We start from the raw sequence: 21,611 nt of genomic DNA, 5'->3' as shown, positions 1-21,611 counted from the left end.
ACATAATACATGGAATAGGTAATATGTACATATATTACCTATTAGACGTTTAATTAGATGATATTAAACGCCATGTCCTTTATCTACACGCAGTAAGAGCATGTTGACGACAGGCACCTCACACGCTCTGGCCCAGTTAACAACGCGCAAGCACCAGCAACCAGCACCTGCGGCAGGTGAGCCCGCCACCGCGCGCGCCACGACCCCCGCATCCGCGGCCCCTGCGCGCACGCGCAGACCCGGCCCCAGCGGCGCGGCAGCGGCGTCGGGGGGGGGGGGGGGCGGGCGCGCGCAGGCGCGGTGCGCCGGCGGGGGGCGGCCGGAAGTCCCGCCCCGGGGCGGGGCCGGCGGGGCCGCGGCGCCCGGCCGGAAGCGGAAGCGCGTCACGGGCGGGGCGGGCGCGGCGGGGTCGTCGGGGGTCGGGCGAGCGGGGCCAGCGCGGCGCCGGGACCGCGCACCCCCCGGTGAGTCCGCGGGGTCGGGGGCGCGGGGCCCCGGGGCCGGGGCGGGGATCGGGGTCCGCGGGGCGGGTCGGCCGGGGCCGGGGCGGGGCCCGGGGGGTCCGGAGGCCCCGGCGCCGGGTCTACGGGGGCCGGATCCGGGGCGGGGCCTGGGGGGCTGGGGGGGCCGGGTCTAGGGGGTCCGGATCCGGGTCTAGGGGACTCTGGGGGGCCGCGGGGCCGGATCTAGGGGGTCCGGATCCGGGTCTAGGGGACTCTGGGGGGCCGCGGGGCCGGGTCTACAGGGGCCGGGTCCGGGCCGGGGTCTGGGGGGCTCTGGGGGGCTGGGGGGGCCGGGTCTAGGGGGGCAGGATCCGGGTCTAGGGGACTCTGGGGGGCCGCGGGGCCCGGTCTAGGGGGGCCGGATCCGGGTCTAGGGAGACTCTGGGGGCCGCGGGGCCGGATCCGGGTCTAGGGGGCTCTGGGGGTCCGCGGGGCCGGGGCCGGGTCTAGAGGGTCCGGATCCGGGGCCGGGTCTACAGGGACTTTGGGGGTCCGCGGGGCCGGGTTTACAGGGACTCTGGGGGTCCGCGGGGCCGAGTACCGGGTCCGGATCCGGGTCTGGGGGACTCTGGGGGTCCGCGGGGCCGGGTCTACGGCGTCCGGATCCGGGCCGGGGTCTGGGGGGCTCTGGGGGTCCCCGGCCGGGGTCTGTGGGCGCGAACCCAGGGCCGGCCCAGGGTGTGGGGACCCGGGGATCCAGGAATGGCGGCCGCGTGAATATTGGGGGGCCGGGGTGCGTGGGCTTTTGCACCCGGCTCCCCGCGGGTTTGGGGCGCAGGGTCCGGGTTGGGGGAAGGCTGGAGGGCCCCCAGCCCCCGCCAGGAAGCCTGGATGTGGGGTGTCTACTGAGCCCCAGGGGCGTCCGCGTCTTGGGGAGCACGTCCTGGTGGGGCGGGGTCTGGGGGCCCCGGGGGTCGGGGTGGGTGAGGGGTGCACCGTGGGGCGGGGCTGCCGGACGCGCGCGTCAGGGGCGTGGACACGGGGTGGGGGCAGGGAAGGGGCGGGTCCCGGGGGTGCTGGGAGGCCAGGGCCGGTCTGGGCAGTTGAGGGGCTCGGAGGGGCCATCGGGGTGCCAGGGACAGCCAGGTGCCCAAGCCGGGGGACCGGCCCCCAGGCAGGTGGGGCGCCAGGGGAGCCCCTCACTCCGGCCCAGCCCCCTCGGCTGCGCAGTGGGTCGGGCCTCGCGGCTGCGGGCCTGGCAGGGGCCGGTGCCCGCGGCGGGCGGGTGGACAGCCCGGGGCGCTCGGAACCACAGACCTGTCCAACCAGTGGGGACAGTGGCCTCCGGGGGGACAGGGGGCCGAGGTGCGGGGGCCCCGGGTGCCCAGAGGACGCGGCGGCGCTGGACGTCCACCCGGCTGGACCGGCCTCCCGCCCGGACCCGTGCGCACCGGCGCCGCGCGCCCCTCCCCGCGCCGCTCTGCGCCTCCCCGCGGGCCTGGTCGCCTGCGCCTGGACCCTCAGCCTGGCCCCGCGTCTGCGCGCGCCCTCCCCGTGCGCCCCTTGCACCCGGACCCCGCGCCTGGCCCCGCGTCTGCGCGCGCGCCTTCCCCGTGCGCCCCTCGCGCCCGGACCCCGCGCCTGAAACCCGCGTCTGCGCGCGCGCCCTCCCCGTGCGCCCCTCGCACCCGGACCCCCAGCCTGGCCCCGTGTCTGCGCGCGCGCCCTCCCCGTGCGCCCCTCGCGCCCGGACCCCGCGCCTGACCCCCGCGTCTGCGCGCGCGCCCTCCCCGTGAGCCCCTCGCGCCCCGACCCCCAGCCTGGCCCCGCGTCTGCGCGCGCCCTCCCCGTGCCCCTCGCGCCCGGACCCCGCGCCCTGACCCCGCACTTGCCTTGCAGGCCCGAGTCCCTGCTATGGCCGCGGCCACCATCGTGCACGACACGTCTGAGGCGGTGGAGCTGTGCCCGGCGCACGGCCTGTACCTGAAGCCCATCACCAAGATGACCATCAGCGTGGCGCTGCCGCAGCTGAAGCAGCCGGGCAAGTCCATCTCCAACTGGGAGGTGATGGAGCGCCTGAAGGGCATGGTGCCCAGCCACCAGTTCTCCACGCTGCGCATCTCCAAGAGCACCATGGACTTCATCCGCTTCGAGGGCGAGGTGGAGAACCGCAGCCTGGTCAAGTCCTTCCTGGCCTGCCTGGACGGCAAGACCATCAAGCTCAGCGGCTTCTCCGACATCCTCAAGGTGCGCGCGGCCGAGTTCAAGATCGACTTCCCCACGCGGCACGACTGGGACTCGTTCTTCCGCGACGCCGAGGACATGAACGAGACGCTGCCCGGGGAGCGGCCGGACACGGTGCACCTGGCCGGGCTGCCCTGCAAGTGGTTCGCGCCGCGCGGCTCGGGCTCGGAGAAGCCGAGCGAGGAGGTGCTGGTGCGCGTGTTCGAGCGCTTCGGCGAGATCCGCAACGTGGACATCCCCATGCTGGACCCCTACCGCGAGGAGATGACGGGCCGCAACTTCCACACCTTCAGCTTCGGGGGGCACCTCAACTTCGAGGCCTACGTGCAGTACCGCGAGTACGCGGGCTTCATCCAGGCCATGAGCGCGCTGCGCGGCATGAAGCTCATGTTCAAGGGAGAGGACGGCAAGGCCGTGGCCTGCAACATCAAGGTGGGCGCGCCGGGCGGCGGCGGGCCGGGCAGGGCCGGGGGCGCGCGCCCTGGCGGCCCTGGGGGCGGGCGGCGCCGCGGTGGGCGCAGGGCGCGGTCCGGGCACCGCGGGGCGTCCCGTCCGGGCAGCTCAGCGGCCCCGGGGTGCGCGCCCCGCGTCGGCGGCGGGTTCCGCGCGCGGCCGGCCCTGAGCGCGCGTCTCCCCCCAGGTGTCCTTCGACTCCACCAAACACCTGAGCGACGCGTCCATCCGGAAGCGGCAGCTGGAGCGGCAGAAGCTGCAGGAGCTGGAGCAGCAGCGCGAGGAGCAGAAGCGGCGCGAGAAGGAGGCGGAGGAGCGGCAGCGCGCGGAGGAGAGGTGCGGGCGCGGGGCGCGGGGCGCGGGGGGCGGGGGCGCGGGGCGGGCGCCTTCCTGCGGCTGCGCCTGGGCTCCTGCTGGCCGCTCCTGCTGGCCGTGAGGGCGGTGGGCGTGGCCAGGCGCCGCGCGAGGAGCCTCGCGGGACTTGAGAGCGGCGGGACGCCCGGGGCGCCGAGGGGGCGCAGACCCCGGAGGGCTCCCGCGCCCCGTGTTGTGCGCCTCCTGGCCACACCCGCTGTGCCCTGGGGAGACGGGAGCCAGCGGCGCCAAGCCCACGGTGCGCCCCCGTCTCCTGTGTGCGCGCCCTGCGGGCCCCGCTGCTGACCTCCCCGAGGGCGGTCGGACGCGCGGCGCAGACCTTGGGGAGGGCCCCGCCCACCACCCAGCTCGCCCAGGAGCCCCCCAGCGCCAGACTCAGAGGCGCCCCGGCCAGGGACAGCCTGTCCCTGCGTGGGCGCGGCCTGTCCGGGCAGTGAGCACCGCGGGGGCCGGGGCGGGCGGCGGGGGGCGCCCCTTCGGGCCGTCAGCTCCAACGGAGCAGAGCGAACCCCCGAGTGCCCACAGGGACCTGGTGTCCTGCGGGGGTGTCCAGCTAGGGCGGGGCGTCCTGGGCTGCGCTGCGGGGCCTCGAGCCCCGTATGGCAACCGGGGAGCTGAGCTCGCGGGCCAGCCCGGGGGCAGCTGTGGCTGCCTAGAACCTTCCAGAGCAGGCTCCCTCTTTCTGCCGCCTGTCTGGGGGCGGCCGGCTGCCCCGGGCTGTGCCCCGGTGGTGACCAGTGCCCTCCGGCCCGATCTCGCCTGTGCCGGGCGCGCCCTTCTGTCCGGCCCTGGGGGCAGGGGGGACACTCTCCGGGCCCGGGGCCGGGCCTCTGCCCCAGCGGGACCTTCGGGCGCGCCCTGAGCCGCGGGGCGTCTCCTTGAGTCGGGCTGCGCCTGTGGCCGCGGGTCAGGGGCCGCCCGCTGCCCGGCCCGCGCTCCTGGCCGCGCGTCCTCCCCAGGACTGACCCCGCGTCGGCCCCGGCGCCGTCTGCGGTTTCCGCCTCGGGGCGCGGCATCCTGCCCAGAGCGCGAGCCTGCTCCCTCGGGGTCCCTGCGCGGGGGAGCTGGGGGCCTCGCCTCCCCCGCGCGCTGCGCTCCGGCGCCCTGCGCTCCCGGGGTTCCTGCGGGCCGCCCCCCTTGCTCAGCGCCGCCCGGTGCCCGCAGGAAGCAGAAGGAGCTGGAGCAGCAGGAGCGGGAGCGCCGGCGCGAGGAGAAGCTGCGCCGGCGCGAGCAGAAGCAGCGGGACCGCGCGCTGCGCCGCAGCCAGAAGAAGCTGGAGAAGCTGCAGGCGCAGGAGCAGAAGCAGCTGCAGGAGAAGATCCGGCTGGAGGAGCGCAAGCTGCTGCTGGCGCAGCGCAACCTGCAGTCCCTCCGCCTGGTGGCCGAGCTGCTGAGCAGGGCCAAGGTGCGCGCGCGGCCCGGGGGCGGCCTGGGGCGGCTGGGCTGGGGCTGGGGCTGGGGCGGGCCTGAGGGGCTCCGGCCTGGGGGCGCCCTGGGCCGGGGCTTGGGCGGGGGCCGGCCCGGGGCGCGGCCTCGGCGCCCTCCCAGGCGCGCACTCTTCGCACGGAGGGTTGGACGGCGACGCGGGTCCAGGCCTCACCCGGGCTCCTCCCGCTGGAGGCCCCCGCGGCCACCTACCTCCCCGCGCCCGACTCCGGCCCCTGCAGGCCGCGGCCCGTGGGCGGCGGGGCGCGCCCCTGCTCCGCCGCCGTGGATCCCACAGGCCCGGCGGCGCGGACGCCCGCGGCGCCCGGAGCCGCCCTCGCTCCTGCCGCGCTGGCCGGTGAGCGCCGCCGGGGACTCGCGAGCCTGGCGGGCGCGCTGCCCCCCGGCCCGCGCTGCGCGACGGCGCCCCCATAACCTGTTGTCTGATTACAGTTGGGATAGCCCGGGAAGGCGCTGGCAGGGGTGCTGCGACGCGCGCCGCCAGTTTGCTTCATGGTGAATATTGAAGACACTAACCCCGGCGAGGCCGGGCCGCGGCGGCCGGCGTGTCTGTCTGCGCTGTAATCTCGGCTCCGCGCTGGCCGCGGCCAGCCCGCGCCTCCAGGCGGCCCGGCCCGGGCCCCGCCCAGCCGCTTCGCCTGGGCGCCGCCTGCTCGGACGCATGCCCAGCCCCGGGCCCGGCGGGCGGCCTGGCCGCCCGGCCGGCCTTCCCGCGGCGCGGGCCGCGTCTCAGGCGCCCCTCCCTCCCGCAGGCCGCCAAGCTGCAGGAGCAGGAGCAGAAGGAGGCGCGCCAGCGGCTGCAGCAGCGCGAGGAGCGGCGGCGCCTGCAGGAGGCCGAGCTGCGGCGCGTGGAGGAGGAGAAGCAGCGCGCGCTGGGGCTGCAGCGCAAGGAGCGCGAGCTGCGCCGCCGCCTGCTGAGCATCCTGCTGAGCAAGCGGCCCGACGACCCCGCGCGCGCCCGCCGAGCTGGGCGCGGCGCACGCGGACCTGCTGCAGCCGGTGCTGGACATCCTGCAGACCGTGTCGGCCTCGCTGCCCGCCCTGGCGGGGCCCGCGCCCGGGCGCCCCCGCGGAGGCCGCGGCGCGCGCCGACCCCGCGCAGCACGGCGTGAACGGCGGCCTGGCCGAGGACACCCCGGGCCCCGAGGCGCGGCCCGCGCGCCCGGCCTCGCCCGCCGGCGGCTCCCCGGCCGAGAAGCGCTGCCCGGGCGTGCTGGCCTGCATCCCCGACAACGCGCAGCAGCCCAAGGGCGCCGCCTGCGAGCCCGCCGCGCCGCCGCGCAAGGACGCGCGCTCCGAGCAAGACAAGTGCAACCGCGAGCCCAGCCGGGGCCGGGGCCGCGCCAGCGGGGACCGCGCCGACCAGGACCGCGAGCGCGAGCCGGAGCGGGCCGCGCGCGAGCGCAGCCGGGCGCGCCGCGCGGGCAGCCGCGAGGACGGGCGCGCCCCGCGCAAGGAGCGGCGGGCGCACAAGAAGCGCGCGCGCGCGGACGACAGCCCCCGGCGGCGCAGCGCCAGCCCCGAGCGCGCCCGCGCGCGCGGCTCCCGCAGCCGGGACCGGCACGGCCGGAGGGAGCGCAGCCGGGAGCGCCGCGCGGGCTCGGCCGCCAGCGCAGCCGCCACCGCCGCGGGGAGCGCTCCCGCTCGGGCTCGGCCGGCCGGCACCGCAGCGCCTGGAACAGGTAATGGCCGCGCGCGCGGGAGCCGCCGCGCGCCCGGCGGGCCTCAGGACCCCGGGCCCCGCGCCCAGCACCTCCGCCGGCCCCGCGCCCGGCCCCGCAGACTGGGAAGCAGCTTTAACGTGCGCCCCGGGGCGCCGCCCGGCCTGGGCGCGGCAGGTGCGCCCGAGCCTCCCCCAGAAACGTTCTCTTTGTACGGGCTCCGCTCGCCCCAGGCGCGCCCGCCCCCTGTCCGGCCGGGCGCGCGCTCTTTTAGGACGCGGTTTTGCTAAATTATTTCTACTCGGGCCGTTCCCGGAGCCGCTGCGGCCTCGCCGGGTTGTACGATCCGCTTGTCCGCGGGCGCCGAGGGACCCGCCGGCCCGTTTGCGTTAGGAACGATGTGTTCGCCCCGGTTTGCATTTTTATGGTGAAATAAAATTCTTTTCCAGGCCCCCGCGTGTCGGCTGCGGTTTTTTGGGGGGTGGGGCGGGGCCCGGGAGGCGGGCGGGAGCAGGCGGGACCCCCACCCCACCCCACCTCACCCGGGGCCGCGTGTGCAGGTGGCCTCCCGGACCCCTTGCAGGGACGCGGAGCGGGGCGCGCCCCTCGGGGCCCCCACACGTGGCAGGGCGGCCCCCCAGCGTCCCAGCGGGACCGCCCCACGCCCCCAGCCCTGCCCTCCCAGACCCAGCTCCGGCTCCCCCGAGGCCGTGACCCACCGCGCCTTCGCGCGTCTCCAGGCCCCGGACTCGCGTCATCGCCTTAACTGCCCGCGCCGGCCGGACTTGGCCTCCCCGGGGCCGCCTCCCTCTTAATCCCCGAGGTGATCCTGCGCCCCGCGGAGGGCCGGGCTCGCTGCCCGCGGGTTCTGTCCACGTGCGGGCCGTCCCGCCCCCCGAGCGCGCAGGGCCCTCCACCCGCCCTTTGGACGCCCGGCTCCCCGGGCTGCTGGCTCAGCCCCAGCAACGGGGCAGGCCGGGGTGGTGACCCCAACGGTGGCGCGGCGGAGGGAGGTAGGAGCGGGATGTCCCTGGGCAGAGAGGCTGCGGGGCGCTGGGCAGGGAAGGCGCCCCCCTAACTCCTCACCCAACCCCAGTCCAAACCCCAACTGTGGCTCTTCGCCGGGAAGCGCGCCCCACGGCGCCGCCGGTGCTCCCCGCACCGAGGTCGTCTCAGCGCAAACACCCGGGGAGTTCGGGTTCAAATCCACCCGAGGAGCGCACCGGAAGGGGGGTGTCCACCCCAGCTCACGTGGGGTGCGCCCCTGCATGGCAGGGTGACCTTGGCGATGGCTGTGCGCTCAACCAAGGCGGGTCCTGACGCACGGGTGTGGACGCGCGCCCCAAGTGTGCAGAAATGGGCCACCCCGAAGTACCCCCTCTGCCCCCACGTCCCCCAGCCTGCTCACACCCACACGGAGTGGCCGTGCGTGGGCGCAGGTCAGGGGCGCCGCTGCCCGTGCAGGGCCGTGTGCGCGCGCCCCGGGGGACGCCTTAAGCCGAGGGCCGCCCTTAATAAGCCTAATGGAATTCTCTAGATGATCCGCCGGGAGCTCCTTCTGGAACCTTCTGGCACCTGCTCGCGGCAGCTGCCAACCCGCGCCCCCGTCCCCGCCCCCGCGTAATAATAGGCGCGCGCCTGAGCGCGGCCACCAGGTCTCCAAGCCCAGGGTGTGGCGGATCATGGGGTCCCCGGAGGACCAGGCTTTCGGCCTCCTGAGCGAATACGCCAACGGCTTCATGGTCTCCCAGGTAGGAAGCCGTCAAGGAGGGCCCCCGGGCCTTTGGGGGCCAACGGGCAGGACCTGGGGGGTCACTGAACGCGTCCGGAGTCTCCTTGGCCATGACAGAGGGGCGAGGCCGTCTGGGGACAGCAATGCTGTGACACAAGGAAAGGGACTCGTGGCAACAGGCAGCTGATTAGAGGGTCCCCAGGTTGGGGGGCGCGGGCAGGCGCTGCCCGTGGGGCCAGGGTCTCCTTTGGGGGACCAGATGGTTTGCGAATTGGATGAGGGTGTGTTGCGCGGCCCGGTGACCACACTGGTGAGGTTTTCCGAGCACAAACGGAGACGTTCGTGTGTGTGTTTTATTTTACTGTGGCAAGCGTGTGCCAGCGCGGGCTCGACACGCATTCAGTGTCCCCACAGAAACAGCCGGTCACTCACTGCCCACCCCTGGCCCCAGCCCCACCGTCCACTTCCTGTCTCTGCCAGCTCCGGGGTCCTCCCCGGCTGTGTCTCACATCACCAGCATCATGTTCCCGAGGTCCATCTGTGTCCTGTAGCAGGGGTCAGCTGCGCCTTCCTTTGCCTTCCTTTTTCGGGGCTGCATAATATTCCAACCGGATGCGATTTTGTTTCCCTGCTTCTCCACACGGGCATATTTGCATTCTGAGGACTGTGGCTCCCGTGGCTGTGAATTTCCTCGTGGAAACATCTCTTCCAGCCCCTGCTGTCCATTCTTGGGGGTGTCCACCCAGGAGTGGAATTGCGGGGGTCTCAGGGCTGGCCTCCCCTGATTTCCCCAGCGCCCCTCCCTGAAATCTGCGCTTTGTCTCTGCCTTTCCCGAGGTTCTGTTCGCCGCCTGCGACCTGGGGGTGTTTGACCTCCTGGCGCAGGCCCCAGAGCCCCTGGGCGCGGCGGCAGTGGCCGCTCGTCTGGGCACCAGCGGCCACGGGACGGAGTTGCTGCTGGACGCCTGCGCGTCGCTGCGGCTGCTCGCGGTGGAGACACAGGCGGGGCAGGGTGAGGCGCGGTGTCTGGGGGGGCCCTTTAGCACCCCCGGGTCCGTCCACCTGCCCACGCTTTTCCGCTCGGGCCGGCGAGCATCTGCGGAGTCGCCTCCCGGCTCCTTCTGTCCACCCTTCTGTCCACCATGTCCTCTTGCCCAGCGCGTCCGTCTCCGCGCGCCCCTTCCACCCGCTCCCCCACCTCTGAGCGTCTCCGTGAGTTCCCCAAGTGCGCATGCTGCGCTCTCCTGCCCTCTGGCTCCAGACCCCCTGTGCGCTCGCTCCCCCAGCGGCGAGGCCCCCGACGCACCCCCTGGCCCGCCGCTGGCGCTGCCCCTCCTTACCCCGCGCGCGTTTCAGCCGCCTACGCCAACACGGCGCTGTCGGCCGCCTACCTGGTCAGCGCCAGCCCCACCAGCCAGCTGGACATGCTGCGGTACCTGGGTCGCACCACCTACCTGTGCTGGGCGCACCTGGCGGAGGCCGTGAGGTGGGCCGGGGGCGGGGATATGGAGGGGTTGGTGGGGGGCTGGTGCCAGGGCGCCCGAGCACCCACACACCAGGCTGGGTCCGAGTCTGGCACCTGCCAGCGGTCATTAAAGCCCACCCCGTGCCCGACGACGCGCCTGAGCTGGGGACACTGGACTGTGCGCTCCGGGAGGCGCAGCCTGGGCTCGGCTTGGGGGGAGGGGGCGCGCCGTCCCCCAGCGCGCGAGGCTCAGAGCGGAGCGCAGCGATGGTCCAGCCCTCCTCCCGCTTTCAGGCAAGGGAGGAACCAGTACGGGCAGGCGTTCGGGGTGCCCTCCGGAGACCTCTTCGCTGCCGTGTACAGGTGCCGCCCTGCGGGAGGGTGCGCGCTGGGAGGGCTGAGCGCAACGTGCGCGTCCCCTGGGGGCCATCCGGGTGTTCCCTGGGGGCCATCCAGGTGTCCCCTAGGGCGCGTAGACTGCGGGGTCCTGGGCGCACAGCCCCAGGCTGCCAGGGTGGGCGGGGCGCAGGGCGGTGGGGCTGTGCGTGGGGCGCAGGGTGGCGGGACCATCACCATCGACCCCAGGGCTCCCCGCCAGGTCGGAGGGCGAGCGCCTGCGCTTCATGCGGGCGCTGCAGGACGTGTGGCGCGTCCACGGGAGACGGCTGATGGCTACCTTCGACCTGTCCACATTCCCGGTCATCTGCGACCTTGGCGGTGAGTATCTGCCGGTGGCGCGAGCTTCCAGGGCTCACTCCAGAGGGACCCCGCGGCCAGGATCAGCCACTCCTGGAGGGGGCGCTGCTCCCTGGCTCTGCAGCCCACCCCGCAGCCCACACCCTGCTTCGCTGCCCGCTGTCTTGCTCTGGACCACTGTCCACCCACCTGCCCTATCACCCGAGGTCCAGGTGCAGACCAGGAGGGGCCCCTGGGTCCCAGAGTTCCCGAGACTGCCTAACCCACCAGTCCTCCCCCAGCCCCCCAAAGTGTCCAGCCTCTCCCCTCCCCTGTGGCCCTGGTGCTGGACCCGGAATGACCCCCTGGTACCGGGTGGATAAGAGGGGGACGGTTCCCTCCTGGGATCTCAAGGGTCAGCTCCCCGGGCGGCCTCCTCCTCCTTGCTGGCCGTCCTCACAAGAGGTGGACAGGGGACCCAGCCCCAGACCACAGCCTCGGACTGGAAGGTTTGCCAGCCACGCTGGGTCCAGCTCTGCCCAGCAGCAAGGCCAGCTCGAGCCAAGGTCTTGCCCCGGGGACCAGCCTGGACCCCCACCCATCACGGGGTCAGTGTCAAGCCCCTCCCCGCCGGCCTGCTCTGTCTGTTCCAGGCTGCTCCGGGGCGCTGGCCAGGGAGTGCCTTTCTCTGTACCCCGGGTGCCAGGTCACCGTCTTCGACCTCCCTGAGGTGGTGCTGGCGGCCAAGACGCACTTCTCACCCCCCGAGGGAGGACCGATCGGCTTCCTGGCAGGTGGGCTCCTGCCCGTGGGCACCGGGAGGACATCAGGGACACCAGACGGCCCCTCCCGTCTGGTTGGTTCACAGCTTCTGTCTGTAATCGAGGGGGCAGGTCCACCCACCACCCTCACGGTCCCTACGGCCTCTCCCCACTGTCCCCCTCTGACCACCTCAATCTGTCGTCAGGTATTGTCTTTCTCCTCCTGGCTTATTCCACTCAGCATCATCCCAACCGGTTGCCTCCACGTTGTCACGAATGGCGGGACCTAACCTTTTTCATAGCTGCGTAGTATTCCATTCGGCCTATGACACACATCTTGCTGCTCCACTCCCTGTCCTGGGCCACGTAGGTTGTCTCCACGGCATGACCGTCGTGTAAATAGCGCTGCGGGGAGCACAGCCGTGCACGGGACCCTTTGAATTCGCATTTTCGCGTCTTTTGGGTCCACACCTAGGAGCGGAATTGCTGCTTGGGATGGTGGCTCTTTCTCGAGATCCTGAGAAGCCTCCACCCTGAAGGCCACACTTGGTTTCCTTTGGCGCCTTGACCGACGGCCCTGGGTCCCCCGAAGCCCCTGCCCTGGGGCCCCTGAGTTTTCGGGACATGAGAGAAAAGAGAAAAAAAAAACCCTTTTGTGGGGGGACGAGGTCTGGCAAGACCTGGGCGCTCTGCTCACCCCAGAACCTCCTCCCCGGCTGACCCGGGCGCCTGCCCTGTGTTCCAGGCGACTTCTTTAAAGACCCCCTTCCGGAAGCCGACCTGTACATCCTGGCCCGTGTCCTGCACGACTGGACGGACCAGGCGTGCTCACAGCTGCTGGCCAGGGTCCATCAGGCCTGCCGTGCAGGTGGGGGGCGTGGGCCTGGGCAGTGCAGCCCAGTGGCCCCGGGAGGGGTGGCGGTTGGGCACTGCATCCCCATCACAAGCAAGCGCAGGGTCCTCTGGTGGTCAGCATCATGCAGGAACGGAATCAGAACGGAGATGGCCTCCATGTCCACGACACCCCAGAGAAACACGTCCTTGGTCTGGCCCCCGGGGACACGGACGAAGCCTGGGTGTGCAGTGGGGGCCGTGTCCTCTCTGGGAGAGGTGGGGACCTTTGCTTAGTCCCTCCGGCCCCTCGTCCAGCGCTGGGTCCGCACCCCGGTCATCCCGCACCTCCTTGCTGTGCCTGAAAGCGCCCAAGGATCGTTGCGCTTAGGTCTGTCCAGCCGGTGTCGGGGGACAATGCCATGAGGGGTTCAGGGTGGACCGTTAGGGAGAAACCCCGGGTCTCGCATGGTGACCAGGAGGGGCGCCAGGGCAGCCCCTCACGCCCCTCCCCGTTGCAGGAGGCGGAGTCCTGGTCGTCGAGAGCCTGCTGGACAGCGACGGGCGGGGCCCCCTCCCCACGCAGCTCTACTCCCTGAACATGCTGGTGCAGACCGAGGGGCGCGAGCGGACGCCCGCCCAGTACCACGCGCTGCTGGCCGCCGCGGGCTTCCGGGACATCCAGGACGGGGGCACCCGGGGCCTTTATGACGCCATCTTGGCGAGGAAGTGACGGCGTCTGTCGGGGGTCTGGATTCCGCGCCCGAGGGTGGTCTGGGGCGATTCTGTTCTATCCCGTCCCACCCGCCCGACCCCACCCCACCCCATTCTGCTCTATTCCTATCATTTGGGGGGAAGATTTATTGATTTATTCAAGAGCTGGGGTGCAGGCCAGAGGTGTGGGGGTGAGAGGATTCCCCAGAGGCAGAGTGGGGACCCCCACCTGCTGCGCCGCCGGGGAGACCCTCTATTCCAGGCTATTCCATCCCATCCCACCCCACCCCCTGCCGCCATATTGTCGTGTAGCTGTTGTGCCGCGTTCCGGTCCGTCTGTCCACACCCCCTTGGTTGTGTTTATCCAAGGCCGTGCCGCTGGGGTCCGTGCTGCCATGTCCCACCCCACACCCGTCTATTCTCTTCTGTCTTCTGTCCTTTGCCGTTCTGTGCACCCTCCGTGCTCCGCGGAGGGGGAATTCTCGACCCACAGAGTGTGTATTCAAGGGGAACAAGGAGAGGCGTCCATGTCCCGGATGCACCCCACCGAGCTGACTCCCCGAATCGGCTCGTACGTCTTCGCGCGGAGAGCAACAGACCCCCCTCGCTTAGCGCCTGGCCGCAAGCACACCCCTCACTAGTCTTCACTGGCCTGCGGCTCACGAGGGCCGCACTCAGCTGACCGCTGGGTGTCGGTGCCTCTGACCAGCGTGTCCACCCTGCCCCGCCCACAGCCACCGGTCACCACGTTCCACTGTCCGCTTCTGCGGCCTCTGCTTTGTGCAGATTTGCCTTTGCCCAGCAGACTCACGTCACTGAGCACCCCCTCTAGTTCCAGCTCTGTCAATGAGACGTCATCCTTTTCGGGGCTGCGTAGTACTCCACCGCACGTCCAGACCACATCTCCCTGGCCCACTCGTGTCTCCTTGTGGCCCGGTGGGGTGGGGTGTGAGCTGCTGTCTCTCCACATCAGTGATTTTGTCCTCCTGGTACCTGCTCACAAGTGGCACAGCTGCATCCCGTGGTTTTTTAGGAGAATGTCCACACTGCCTTCCACGGGGGTCTACACACAGGGTGGGGTGTCGCCATGCAGACAGGGCCTCTTGGCCCTGGTCATCTGGGCTCGCTGTGCTGGACCTGGGGAACCTTCTGCAGAGTCAGCGAGGACACTGCGGGTGAGCTGAGCCGGCACCTGGGCGGGGGCAGAGGCCGGGGGTCAGGGGACCAGGCAGCCGGGGGCCTGGGGGCTGGTTCTGCCCAGCCGGGGCCTCCCCGCCTGGAGCAGCCGTGCGCGCTCGGCCCCTGGACAGAAGAGGTCGCTCTTGCCCCGCGTGTCTTCAACCCGCGCTCGGCAGCCGGCAAATCCCGCCCGCGGGGAAAGGACTCGGCTGTTTAAACAGAGCCGCCTGCAGCCCCCGCACGTCCGGCCCCTGGGCGAGCTCCCGCGAGCTCAGAATTTGCAGCCCAGGGCGCCCCGGGGGGCCTCCGTCTCCACCCAGCCTGCGGCTCCGCTTGATGCTCGCCAGGCCAGCTTCCCTGCCTTCACGGCGAGGCTCCCCAGGGTGCCTCCAGACAAGCTGAGGCTTTGCCGTGGAAACGCACAGGAGGCGTCCCTGGTTCGGAAAGGGGTGCATGGGGGGGCCCCTGTTTGTGCTTATGCAAAGTGGGGGATATGGGGGGCTCTGTGGGTCATGGTGAGGGGGCTTGGGGCGCTCCCTGGTTCAACCTGGTGGAACCACAGCTGCCTCCCACCTCGGGGAGCCCTCCCTGCTGCTCCCCTCGCTGGCGATGGGGACAATCCCGCCCCCTGGCTGCTGTGTGACCAGGGTGCCCGCCTGGGGGGCGTCCACTTAGGCCTGGGTGATTCTGTGCTGCGCAGTGTCCGCAGGATGGCCTGGCGGCACCCAGGGGAGGAGACCCAGCGGCCTCTGGCATCGGGGAGACACTGGGGGCTAAGAGGGTGGGGGCGCTGGCATCCACAGACGCTCAGGACCCAGGGCATGGCCTCTTGGCCGAGGCCGCCCACGCCCACGCCTGCGCTCGGCCCTGCACCTCCTGAGAAAGCCCCCAGGGTCTCCTGTCCCCTCCGTGCTGACTCTGCGGCCATCTGGGAACACACACAAGGTGCACGCAGAAGCCGGCGGAGAAACCCCGGGGGCCGCCTCCCCTGGGGGAGTCTCGCACCGACTGTGACAATGAAAACAACAAGAATAATAATAACCGCCGGCATCTGGCCGGGAACTCTCCATCGGGCCACAGGGATGCGGTGGTCAGGCTCGCCGGGGCGGGCAGCCGTCTCTGCACCTTCCAGGAGGGGAAACCGAGGCACAGGCGTCCCGTTCGTGTGGGGAATGGGGTGTGAGCTGAGCTTCCGCCCGGGGTGCTCGCCAGCTTGGAGACCGGCTTCTTATTTAAAATCCCGGCCCGCCGTTCACACCCAAGGGGCGGGCGCGAGGGCTTCCCAGAGGCCCCACCCGTGTCCTGGGGGGCCGGGCCCCAACCACGACGGGCTCCTCTCAGTCCGTCACACCAGGGAGCCGCAGAACAGAACGTGGGGGGCCTCCTGCGAGCCCCTGTGCCTGCAATCAGGGGCTCGGGATTCACTCGGCTTCGTTAATAAACTCTCCAACCTGTCCCCGAGGTGGTGGATGTCCCTGCCGGGACGCGCTGCTTCAGCACGCGGGCGCGGAAACAACTTGGCTTATTCTGGGGTAAAATATTGCAGCGGCGATGGAATGGGCGAAACAGAAAAACTCATGAGACCCGAAATACGCGGGTTCCACAGTTTAGGAGTTGGAGGAAAGATGCGGAATAGCGCATCAAGAAGGGGGCGCGGGCGGCGAGACTGGAGGCAGGTCTTGGGGGCAGAGGCCTCGCTGGGGAGCAGGGAGGACCGGGGGCTCGTGCAGGTCGGAGACACACCCCCCCCCACCTGGCAAGGGCAGGACCGGGGCTCTGCAGGTTGAGCCTTCATTAGCAGCTGGGAAGGGGGTCTGGATTTGCATGGGGCGTCAGGAAACCCCAAGGCCACCCCTGCTGTTGAGTTTGAGCCAATGACAACATGGAGTTGAAGTCATAGGATGATGGATCATCAGGTAGATGGATGGATGGGTGGATGGTGGATGGATGTATGGATGGATGGTGGGTGCATGATGGATGGATGATGGATCGATGATGGATGGAGGATGGATGGATGATGGATGGATGATGATGGATGGATGATGGATGGATGATGATGGATGATGGATGATGGATGCATGATGATGGATGATGATGGATGATGGATGGATGATGGATGATGGATGGATGATGATGGATGATGGATGGATGATGATGGATGATGGATGATGATGGATGATGGATGGATGATGATGGATGATGATGGATGATGGATGGATGATGGATGATGGATGATGGATGGATGATGATGGATGATGGATGGATGATGATGGATGATGGATGATGGATGCATGATGATGGATGATGATGGATGATGGATGGATGATGGATGATGGATGGATGATGATGGATGATGGATGGATGATGATGGATGATGGATGATGATGGATGATGGATGGATGATGATGGATGATGGATGGATGATGATGGATGATGGATGATGATGGATGGATGATGATGGATGATGGATGGAAGATGATGGATGATGGATCGATGGTGGATGGATGATGGATGGATGATAATGGATGATGGATGGATGATGGATGGATGATGGATGGATGATGGATGGATGATGCATGATGGATGCACAGAGGGGCTGTGGCCTTTGCAGTGAAGCAGAAAAACCCTTCGAGGAATTCTGAGGGGGGCCCTTTCCTGAAGGCTGAGCGCCCCCACCCGCGAGCTCTGTTTTCATTTGCGGAGTGAACCCCAGACACAGAGGTCACTCCAGAGGCAGAAGGACTCAGGTGTGGCCCCCAGGTAGGCGTCCAGCAGAGAACAGAGGCTGCTCCCCTGCCCAGCACCCTCCCCAGTGGCCAGGACCCCCGCCCACTGCCCCACTGACCCTTGGCTCCCTCTTGGGGGCCCTCACGGCGCAGGACGACAGAGTCAGGGCAGCTGGGCTGGCAACTTCACTTTATTTGCTCACAGCGGGGATCCCGCTGGGGACAGAGAAGCACCCTGCCACCAGGGCCCCCCAGAGGGGGTCGCAGGGGCATGTGGGGTCCAGATCCCCCCACACCATCTCTCCTAGACTTCAGGGGGGCCGAGGGGTGGTCGTGTCACGACCATGGGCAGAGCCTGGGGTGCCGGAGCTGATCCGTCCCCACAGGGAGCCACCGGGCTGGAGATGCTGGCTCAGCAGCAGGAAGGGCTACTGCAGGGCGGGCAGGGTGGTGGGCAGCCCCCGGCAGGCTGGCAGATCATCATGGGCTGTCCCCCCGATGGCGGGCAGGGTGGTGGGCAGGGTGGCGGGCAGCCCCCGGCAGGCTGGCAGATCATCATCATCTGTCCCCCTGATGGTGGGCAGGGTGGTGGGCAGGGTGGCGGGCAGCCCCCAGCAGGCTGGCAGATCATCATGGTCTGTCCCCCGCATGGTGGGCAGGGTGGTGGGCAGGGTGGTGGGCAGCCCCCGGCAGGCTGGCAGATCATCATGGTCTGTCCTCCTGATGGTGGACAGGGGGGTGGGCAGGGTGGTGGGCAGGGTGGTGGGCAGCCCCCGGCAGGCTGGCAGATCATCATCATCTGTCCCCCTGATGGTGGGCAGGGGGGTGGGCAGGGGGGTGGGCAGCCCCCAGAAGGCTGGCAGATCATCATGGGCTGGGGGCACCCGGAAGGCTGGCAGATCATCATGGGCTGGGAGCCCCCACAGGGCGGACAGGAGGGCTGGCTGCAGGACATCAGGCACACGACGGGCTTGCAGCTGGGCGCGGGCTTGCAGAGCATCATGGGCTGGGAGCCCCCGCAGGGCGGACAGGAGGGCTGGCTGCAGGACATCAGGCACACGACGGGCTTGCAGCTGGCGGGCGGGCAGGAGGGCTGGCAGCCGGAGGAGCAGCTCATGGTGCAGGAGTGGACGGTGCAGGAGTGGACAGTGGAGGAGTGGATGTGGAGGAGGAGGAGGTGATGTCTGGGGCTCCCTCCCGGCGGCTTTTATACCCAGCTGCGGCGTCCCCTCATGCGGAAACTCCCCGAGGACTTCCTCCCGGGCTCCGGTCCCCAACACCGTATCCGGGATGCAGCCTCCTCTGTCCGCTCCCCATAATTAGACGTGGCTTGGAGGCCAAGCTCGCCCGTAAACAGGATGCCCTGGTTTCCCTTACGTGGGGTGTCGGGGTTCTTCCAGGGCATAGTGGGGCTTGGAGACCCCTGGGCGGACTCGTCCTGTCTCCTTCCACCCCCTCTTGTCTCGTGGCATCGGTGGGACATGGGGGCAGTGACCTTCATGTGGCCCCACCTCGGGTCCTGGGAGCTCTGAGTCCAGGAGGGTGGCGCTGAGGGGCCGGGAGGGTGTCCTACCCGTGCGAGTCACACTGGCGTCACCCAGTAGGAGAAAGGAGCAGACGCTTGTCTCTGCAGGGCTAAACCGGGGTTCACCCAGGGAGACTCAGGGACAAGAGGCCAGTGCCCTGTGGGGGGAAGGGGTGAGACCCCACTGTGGGCAGAAGAAGAGTGGGGTCCCTGACTTGAGCTCAGAACAGTCTACCTGCCAAACACACATCTTGGGGGGTCTGTTCTGAGCATTTTGGGGGGCCTGTTCTGAACATGTTGGGGGCCTGTTCTGAGCACGTTGGGGGGTCTGTTCTGAGCATTTTGGGGGGCCTGTTCTGAACATCTTGGGGGCCTGTTCTGAGCACGTTGGGGGGTCTGTTCTGAGCATTTTGGGGGCTGCATGAGCATCTTGGGGACCTGTTCTGAGTATCTTGGGGGCCTGTTCTGAACAAGTTTGGGGGCCTGTTCTGAACATGTTGGGGGATGTGTTTTAGCATCTTGAGGGGCCTGTTCTGAACATCTTGGGGGACCTGTTCTAAGCATCTTGGGTATGAAAGTATTTTTATATGAGATGAAGCCAGGAATTTAACGTCCTTGGAGTAACCCCACCTTTCCCGGCCGCAGACATGGAGCAAAACAATTGCCTGCTGGAGCGCGGTGGGTCTCATCTAATCAGGCGAAGGTGTAAGCGGACGACCCCTGACCCCTTCCCAGGAAGGGGGGCTTTGCCCACAGGCTGTGGCCAGAGGGCAAGTGCCACATAGACCAAGCGTTCCTGGGGCTCCAGCCTGCCCTGAAAATCACAAAACTGGCTGGTCCTCCCTTTCCCCACAGGATTCCTTCCAATCTCCCCCCAGCGCCTCGCTCGGCTTCCTCGAGTTCTGCTTCTCTGCAGCGCCGTGACTAATCCCCCTCGGGGGTCTGGCAGATGGGTTTGGGGAGTCTTGTGTGCGTAAATAGCCCATCGCGTGAATCCAAGCTGAGTGACTAGCCTGGGGGCTGGCATTTGGAAACCTATTTGCGACCCAGGGAGATCATTTGGAGGAACTAATAACAGGGCTGGGCGCTGGGCGGCGAGGGAGCGCCAGCTGCAGGCGCTCGGATCTGGGGGTGGTGAGGAGGGAACAGGCCGGGCAGCTCCGCCCCCAGCGGGTCCGAAGCCCGCGCCTTTGTGCTGTGGCTCTGTGGGCCGAGGCCACCCCAGAGCGCTGAATATTAATGCGGAGGGAGGGACGCGGGCGGGCCTGGGGGCGCAAAAGCTCGGGGCTTGCGGGCAGGTCTACAGTCGGGGTGATCAGGGACCCCGCGCGGGGGTCCGGGGCAGCGCGCGCTGGCGCTGGAGGGGCCATTCAGCTCGCCGGGACCGGAGCGCGAAGGGGCGCAGAGCGCGTTGGTGGGGCGCGCGCTGAGTAGGTTTCCCCAGCGCCCCGCACGGAGCCTTGTGCGCACCCGCGATGCCTCTCCCGTGCCCGGACCCTCTGCGGAGGGTGGAGCCAAGCGCAAGGCCGCTGGGACAGCCCCGGTGCCGGCGCGTCTTGGTGCCCGCGCTGGGCGCACAGCCCTTCCCCGGAGCGGCCATCTGGGCCCCCCGGCCTGCTCCCTCCCGGCGGTGGGCGGCGGCACCGACTGGCTCATTTCTCCGCCTTCGCGGCTTCCTGCGCTTTGGACAATCTGGGGCTGTAACTTGATGGGGAGGGTAGACCCTGGGGAGGTGCCAAGCGCTCTCACCAACTGGCAACACATTTTCTCACCTTCAAAAGGGGGCGACTCTGCCTGTGGGGGAGAAGGCACACCCTGGCGGGGCAGCCACCAGTCTAAACGGTATTTTAGGAGATTTCCAGGGGCTTTCGAGTGTTTAGAACGAAACACACACACATTGTCTCGTTGCTGGTATTTTTTCCGTCTGGGCACCTCTTTGCGGGCGCTGCCCAAGGCTCACCCCAGCCGGGCCCTGCTTGGCAGTGACTTGTCTTCTCGTGTGTACAAATGGGGTGCTAACACCCTCCTTACGGGGTGCGTGTGACGCGCAGTCTGGGCACGGGAAAACTCCACGACCGATGACACCCTTGGGGCCACAGCTAATGAGGTAACAGAAGGAGGCTGGTGGCCGCACGAGGAGAGGGTCACCCCGGTGCGAGAAGAGGATGAAATGCTCAGTGTCCTCATCTGTCTCCTGGGGAAATGTGGGCGGCGGGCGGGTGGCGGCGGGCAGGCGGCCGCAGACTGAGCTTGCAAGCGGCACGTGGGGAGAAGGTGTGTTGTAGATGTTGCAGGTGCCAGCTGCAAATCACTCTTGCCCTCTGGGGGGGAGACCCAGGAGGGGAGGTCCGGGGGCAGGTGGGGTCCAGCTGTCCGCTGTGCACCCCCTTCTCACCGCAGCACTAACAGCCGCCAAGTTATTGAACAGCCGAGGAGAGTGGATCAGCCACTTGTGGCGTAGATACACCGGGGAATACTATGCAGCTGTGAAAAAGGCGAGCCCTTGGCATCTGTGACAACGTGGGTAGAGCCGGAGGGTGCGCCCCTGCTCTGTTCCATCCTGTTTTCATCCGCCTGCCTGTTCCCCTCCCCGTTTTGTGTCTGGTGAGTTCTCTCATGAGCCCAGATGTCCACCCCACAGGTCCCAGGGCTGTGCCCCACACTCCAAGGAGGCTCCTCCCTGCCTCTTCCACTTCCTGGGGACCCCAGGTGCACCCAGAAACACAGCTCCTTAAATCCTTGAACCTACGCTCTTTTGGATACTTTGGGGGGGCCCCTGGAAACTGACCGGCTCCCTGTAGATTTCTGTTTCCGGGAAGACGCCCCGCGCTGCTTGGCGGGAGACCCGTGTCCCGGCACTGAGCAAACGTCGTGCCAACACGCACTTCACGACGCCCCTTTCAGTGAAGATCCACAGGCACCGTGACATTTTTAGCACACGCGCGTTGAGGCGTGGGGCTCTGGGGTCTCCCTGGGGCCCTCGAGGCGGGCGTGTGTGTCTGGCGCCTCCGACAGCTGCTTGGTGCGGAGCCGCCTTGTTCTTCATGGCACGACCGAGCGGGGACTTCCCGGGACCCGTTTATTATTATGGCATCTGCACGGGGCCGTGTTTTCACCCCCAAACCCCACACAAGTCAGCAGCTGAGTTTTCACGGCTCCTTCCAGACGCATTGTCGCCCTGGACACGCGGGCCAACGGCCATCCTGTTCCGGGGACGTTTCTGAATGACTCGGGTCCGACCCGGAGGCCGGAGTCCTTCGCTGTCCGCTGGCAGAATGCACGGCGGTGCTGGGGCGTCACCCCTGGGGTCCCGGGGTGTCACGCCTCCTCCATCACTGCCGAGAGGACGGGTCTGGGTGAGGAAGACTGTGGGCTGGACGC

At 69.0% G+C, this 21,611-nt stretch overlaps 2 protein-coding genes across 4 annotated transcripts; both read left to right on the top strand.

The window, feature by feature from the left end:
* The first annotated feature begins 430 nt into the window (after positions 1–430).
* Positions 431–6,647, top strand: AKAP17A (A-kinase anchoring protein 17A). The gene is given in 8 exon segments (XM_037513142.2): positions 431–464; positions 2,343–3,119; positions 3,328–3,476; positions 4,680–4,920; positions 5,714–5,908; positions 5,910–6,019; positions 6,021–6,562; positions 6,565–6,647. Coding segments are annotated over 7 exon segments (2,082 nt in total). The 5' UTR covers positions 431–464; positions 2,343–2,357.
* A 1,657-nt stretch (positions 6,648–8,304) lies between these two features.
* ASMT (acetylserotonin O-methyltransferase) lies at positions 8,305–12,819 on the top strand. Of its 3 annotated transcripts, none has more exons than XM_054695875.1 (8): positions 8,305–8,373; positions 9,192–9,366; positions 9,711–9,840; positions 10,114–10,182; positions 10,418–10,536; positions 11,148–11,288; positions 12,001–12,123; positions 12,608–12,819. In XM_054695875.1, exons 1-8 carry the CDS (start codon positions 8,305–8,307, stop codon positions 12,817–12,819), a joined length of 1,038 nt encoding a protein of 345 aa, XP_054551850.1. The 3 variants fall into 3 exon arrangements, with proteins under 3 accessions (XP_054551850.1, XP_037369037.1, XP_037369038.1); XM_037513140.1 differs by having other exon boundaries at positions 10,418–10,568; positions 11,108–11,288; XM_037513141.1 differs by lacking the exon at positions 11,148–11,288.
* Positions 12,820–21,611: the final 8,792 nt, after the last annotated feature.

The sequence above is a fragment of the Talpa occidentalis genome, unplaced genomic scaffold, assembly GCF_014898055.3.
Source record: "Talpa occidentalis isolate TD23 unplaced genomic scaffold, MPIMG_talOcc4v2.1 talOcc4.15, whole genome shotgun sequence".
Taxonomy (NCBI): Eukaryota; Metazoa; Chordata; class Mammalia; order Eulipotyphla; family Talpidae; genus Talpa; species Talpa occidentalis.
Note: the sequence above shows the minus strand (reverse complement) of the source record. Positions and strands in the feature narration are given on the sequence as shown.

Excerpts from the sequence above, each read along its gene's own strand:
- ASMT (XM_037513140.1), top strand. The coding sequence starts at position 8,305 with ATGGGGTCCCCGGAGGACCAGGCTTTCGGCCTCCTGAGCGAATACGCC. Across the intron at positions 10,183-10,417 it reads CTCTTCGCTGCCGTGTACAG|GTCGGAGGGCGAGCGCCTGC; the intron begins GTGCCGCCCTGC and ends GCTCCCCGCCAG. Across the intron at positions 10,569-11,107 it reads CGGTGGCGCGAGCTTCCAGG|TGTCAAGCCCCTCCCCGCCG; the intron begins GCTCACTCCAGA and ends TCACGGGGTCAG.